Here is a 5,777-nt window from a genome sequence, read left to right on the forward strand (position 1 = left end):
AGACTAGGCTGGCCTAGAACTCACAGATCTACCTGCCTCTGCTTCCTGAGCACTGGGCACTAGAGTTAAAGGCTGGCACCATGAAGCCTGGCTCGTTCTATTTTTCTGTTTAGATGACAATTCTAAATTTTGCCTTCAGTGAAAGAGAACCTTCTCACCATTAATAATTCCATTAAAGTGTTAATGATGTTCCTTAGATTTGCTTATAAAAATTAACAGTCCTGATTAAAGGGAAAGAAACAAAACAGCTAAAGAAGAAAAGTTAAAGGGCTGGAGAGATGGCTCAGGGGTTAAGATCACAGACTACTTTTCCAGCACCCACATGGCAGCTCACAATCTTGTAACTCCAGTTCCAGAGGATCCAGTGCCCTCTTCTGGCCTCCGTGGGCACTGCATGCATGTGGTGCACAGAAATGCAGGCAAAACACCCACACAAAATGAATATTTAAGAGGAGGAGGAGGAGGAAGAAAAGTTCATTTTTTTTCTCCTTGTATTGCTTTTCTTTTCTAACCACTGTCACAGAATACCTAACAGAAGAACTTGGTTGGGGAGAGGCTTGTTTTGGCTCACAGTTTAGAGGCAGTACATTCCCGCATTGTAGGGAAGGCATTGTGATTGGTGTAAACCCCTCGAGGTGTTCAAGGAGGGGTCCCTATCTCTGAGGTCTTCCAATCACCAGGTTCCACTCACAGAGCACTGTAATGCCCTGGACTTGAAAACCCACCAATCCCTAACCCTAGAAAGCATCGCCCCCAAGAAATGCTCTATAAACCCTGTCTTCTGCTCAGTTCTCTGCTGCTTCTTACTCCTCACCCTAGTAGAGGCAGCCATCCTCCTGGATTTTCCCTAGAACTCTCTTGTGTGAGGTTTCTTGTGGGATGCAATGTAGTGGTATATCTGGTTTCGTTGGGGAAATACCCCCCACCCCCACCCCTCCGGGAGCAGTGCTGTAACACACTGTGAAAACACCTCAGCCCAGCCCCCAGCAGAGCTATAATGCTTGCAGTGAGGAAGCCTTCATCTGCAGAACTGTAACACACACAGCTAGGGCAACTCCATCTGCAGTGGCAGGATTGTGGCATGGCTTGTTGACATCTTAACAGATCAGGAATTGGAGAGCAGCTTCAAGGACTGCCCCCAGTGATCTACATCTCCCAGCTAGTCCCTGTGCCCCAAAGCTCCAATGAATCCCCAAACAGCACCACCCAATAGGGACCAAGTGTCCAAACATGGGAGCCTGTGGGGTAAATTTACATTCACTCTGCACTCTCTTTCAGACATATGGTACATTTGTTGGAATTGGCTGTGACTTTCATTGAGAAATTAGAAGCCCATCTTGAAACAGTTAGAAATACCCCTCATTTAGATGCAAACCTAGCGGAAATGGTGAGTATTACTAATATAGCTGCTCTTAATTCTTACACTAGAATCTCAACTGTGTCACTGTCCCAGTTAATTTTTTTGGTTTATGTTTTATTTTTCCCCATAGTCTCATGTAGCTAAGGCTGGTCTTAGACTCCTAAATTAACAAACAAAGCAATGTATATCTATAGTGATATTATTTATGTTTTAGTTAATAAAGCTTGCCTAGAAACCAGGCAGTGGTGTCACACACCTTTAATCCCAGGATTTGGAAGACAGAGGCAGATGGATCCCTGTGAGTTCAAGGCCCCCCTGGGCTACATAAAATCTATGCAGAAATAGTTCCAGGTGGTGATGGCTCACACCTTTAATCCCAGCACTAGGGAGTTACACGCCTTTTATCCCAGCAGTACAGGGGACAGAGGCTCAGGGCTCAATCTGCAGTCGCCTGGCCTTGATAGAGGTAAGACTTTTCTAGTGGCTGGCTGCTTTGCTTTTCTCATCTTCCAGCTTGAACCCCAATATCTGTCTCTGGGTTTTTATTATTCATGCTATGTATTTCATCATGACATTCTCGTGGATGTGTTATATTCCCTTTGTTCTGCTGTCTTCTCGTCTGCTGCTGTCCTCTCTCCCTTCTCCATCCAGTTCCTCATGTCCCTCTTGCTTCCTCTGGATAGTGTCCCCTTTTATTTGCATGTCACATGTATTCTTTTTACCCTCTCTCACGTCCCGCTATGTCTCTCCTTTCACTGTTTCTCTTACATTCATAACACAGACATACAGTTAAGATATAGGCTACATATATGAGACAAGACTTATGGTGTTTGTCTTTCTGAGCTCGACTAATTTCACTTTGAGTTAGTCATTATTAAAATCATAAAACAGATACATTTTCTTAAACAAGCATGGTACCCTACACCTTCTAGTATTTGGGTGCCTGAAGAAGATTGTTGTGGAGTTTGGGACTGGCCTGCACAATATAGTAATTGCCAGACTAGCTTAAGCTACAAAGTGAGATTCTGTCTCAAAACAAAAAGATTCATTTTTTAAAAAGATTACTGTAACATCATTTTCGTTTTTCTACTCCCTTTCCATCTGCTTCCTCCTCCTCTACCCCCATGATCTTGTTGTGTAGCCCAGGCTGGCTTCAAACTCACTGTCTTTTTGCCTCTGCCTTCCAAGTGCTAGGATTTTAGACATGTACTACCACACCTCACAAAATACATACTTTTTATTTTATAGGATTGAATTTGTCTAAATATAAAATAAAATATTAGGAATTGCTGTATTGCTTTCCTGCTGTGAAAGACCTTTGCTGCATTCTAAGCACCAGAAGAAAAGAAAATTGCAGAATCTCAGACTTTAATCACCCTACACCTTTAGAAGCATTTAAGACAACTTTGGTGACACACATATGCCTGTAATCACAGCTCTAGGAATGCCAGTGAATTCCAGACCAGCCAGATATAGTGAGAAAGCTTGAGGTTATTTGTGTCGAGTTTGAAGTTGATGTTAAAGGAGAAGTGAGCTCACAGATAGACAGATAGTGTGACCTCACAGATAGATAGGGTTGGGGGTGGAGACACGGTTTTTAAGGAATTTTTGCAGTAAGGGACTAGAAAAGATCAGATGTTAATTTTTGATGTATCTATTTCTGACATAATGGTAATCGGTAACTGATTTTTTTTTCCTGTTTTTCTTTATTTCAAATGTAACAGAGAAAGGCTTTATCCAAGATGGACAATTTGGTGAACGAGACAGAAGAACTGACAGAGAATATACTCAGGTGGCGAGAACAACAGAAGGAAATTTCTTTGTGTGTCCCCAAAATCCTTGCTGAGGAAAATTATCTTCACGAACTTGATAGAGTACCTCCTTTACCTTTTGTTTCTAAAGTGCATGCCCAAACTGTTAATGCCAAGTGATTGCCATATTTACTTTTGCTTAATTACGTGCAGTCAAAGAAGTCCGTTTCCAGGTGATCTGTGACAGGGAGATTTGGTAAACTTTGTTGTTAGCAACTCTGAAAAAGCCCTCTTCTATTGAAGTGCCGGGGCCAGGGAGATGTCAGCAGGAAAAGCTCCTGCTTCAATCCCTGGGATCCACATACCACTTTTTCATATGTTCCTCTCTTTGATAAAGCTACAAAAGATCGAATATATGTGTGTTAACCTACTGTGAGTGAGTTGGACACTCATCAGACAGAATCTGTATTATGATTCTGTGTTGTGTCTTTTAAAAACATTTCTGAATTGGAATATCCCGAGTCTGAAGATTTTTGTGGCGACTTTCCCTGTTGAGATTGCGGAATGGTCACACAGCGGGCCTGTTGCCCCTGAAGTCTTAATGAAGTGGTAGTTCCCATGGCTGGCACATCAATGAGACGGGCTGTGTGACCAAGCTGTGCAGGGAGGCTTCTGTGGGACACTTGCTTTCCTTCTGAGAGTCTAGGATGCTGGTATATACCAAGCAGAAAGTACCTTTGCTCCTGGTCCCTGGAAAACTCCTGGAGCACCACATCCATAACAATTTTGGTGGTAGACAGCATTTCACAGTGTCACAGTTCAATTGCTCTACTAGCTCACGGCTGGAGTGTGGTGACACCAGGTCTCATATATCCCCTTAGCAGAGCACTGGACCTGCTTGTCTTCTCAGGGATGCCTGGGAGACAAATGCTGAGGATGAAGAACGATGAGGGGGGAAGAAAAGGCATAATGCAATCAAATTTAGAAATTTTTGTTTCGATACTTCTTATATGTCCCAAGGTAGAACTTGAACTTACTATGTAGCCCAGGCCTCCCGAGTGCAGGAATCACAGACATGTGCCATCACATCCGGCTGAAGTTTAGAGGTTTGTAATGGAATATATGATATATTTTACCTACCTAGGCCTAGTCATAAAATTAGAGACTAGTCTACTTAAAGTAGAATAGTAACAACTACCTCAAGCTGTTCTCGCTTACTTTGTTACTGTAAGTACTCTGGCTTATGTTTAAATCCTTTGAAACATGTGCACCAGTGTGTCCATCCTGTTGCATTCTGTGTCATGGAGTTCAGCGAACCTTCTGTTCATCACATGTTCAATATAAGGCTTCACCTGTTAGATAGTAAAATAGATGTCCATAAAAAACAGGATCCTTAACCCTACACCCCGAAAAAAAAACTATTAAAAACAGCAGATCATTATTTTGAGAAAGTCTACAGCTTTTACAAATGTACTGTGCAAAAGTGGTGTTGAGATTTTGACCATCACCCAGATAACTGATCAAAATCCTTATTTGTATTTTATCTCAAATCTCTTTTAACATCTATTCATTTTCCTTGTATATTATGGTGTAGATATATTCATTATCATGTTACTACTACTGTTACCCTGTTGGTTTTGTATTTATATTTCCTATTAATGCCTCAGGATGTAAAAATAAACTTAATTTCAACTAAATGCGGATTTATATAAATACCGAGTAACAGAGGGGAAATATTCTTAACTTAATGTAGTATAGACATTCAAACTGTGCAACTCACAAAAGCTTAAGGTAAGTTAACCTAAATTCTAATGTAAAGAGAAAAGCTAATTTTGTACAGTGTGGTCAGTAAGTGCTGATTTGTTTGAGAGCTAGAAGAAAGAGTTGCCTAGGAGGGAGAAAGATTCAGTTTTGTAGTTTTTTTGTTTCGTTTTGTTTTTTTAATGTTACTTAGGCTGGATTCAACAGTCCTCTGGCCTCAGTTTAACAAACTTTGAATCTCTATATCTGGCTTGAACAAATGTTTCTTTTCATGAAATTCAAGGGTAGTTTGCCAAGCTGGAAATCTCTGTAGTTGCATGGAAGAGAAAGATGGCTCAGTGGATAGAAGTCCCCATGCAAGAGTGAGAATCTTGAGTTCAACCCCAGAACCCACGTAAATCTGAACACCCTTCAGTGAGGTGGGAGGCAAAAGGGAGGGCCAGCTAGCCTCTTAGATGCAGCTGCAGACGAGAGACCCTGTCAAGGTTTGTCTTCTGACTTCCATTCATGTGCCGTGGCTTACCTATGACTATAGTCCTGCACATACAGAGATTGAAAATAGGGAACAAGCAGGCTGATCAGTGGAAATCCTTGAGTGGCTTCTGGGGTGGGATGGGATGTCAGGCAAGCAGGCTTTGCCAGGAAGGTTTGGTCAAAATTTGTAAATGTGACTCCAGTGTAAATGTGATTGCATAAATATAATTATGTTGATTGGTAAATAAAGACTGTGTGGGAGGACTCCTCCTGGCTTTTGGTAGCTTTTAGCTTACTACTTTCTCTGACCCTGTGATTGCCACATTCAGCTCTCATTTGTCCTTTCAAGTTGCAGTGAAATCAGAAAGGTTGTTTGGGAACAAGAGAATCTAGGAAACTTTTTCCTTTCTTTCTTTCTTTCTTTCTTTCTT

At 41.5% G+C, this 5,777-nt stretch overlaps 1 protein-coding gene across 1 annotated transcript in view; it reads left to right on the forward strand.

Annotated features, from left to right (window-relative positions):
- Nucleotides 1-5,602, forward strand: part of Haus2 (HAUS augmin like complex subunit 2) — an 18,551-nt gene extending 12,949 nt beyond the window's left edge. Inside the window, exons 5-6 of the mRNA XM_005364312.3 lie at nucleotides 1,279-1,387; nucleotides 3,085-5,602. Of these exons, the coding sequence (XP_005364369.1) occupies nucleotides 1,279-1,387; nucleotides 3,085-3,291 (316 nt within the window). The 3' untranslated portion in view covers nucleotides 3,292-5,602. The remainder of the gene's footprint in view (nucleotides 1-1,278; nucleotides 1,388-3,084) is intronic.
- The last annotated feature ends 175 nt before the right edge of the window (nucleotides 5,603-5,777 follow it).

This window comes from Microtus ochrogaster (assembly GCF_000317375.1).
Source record: "Microtus ochrogaster isolate Prairie Vole_2 chromosome 14 unlocalized genomic scaffold, MicOch1.0 chr14_random_1, whole genome shotgun sequence".
Classification (NCBI taxonomy): Eukaryota; Metazoa; Chordata; class Mammalia; order Rodentia; family Cricetidae; genus Microtus; species Microtus ochrogaster.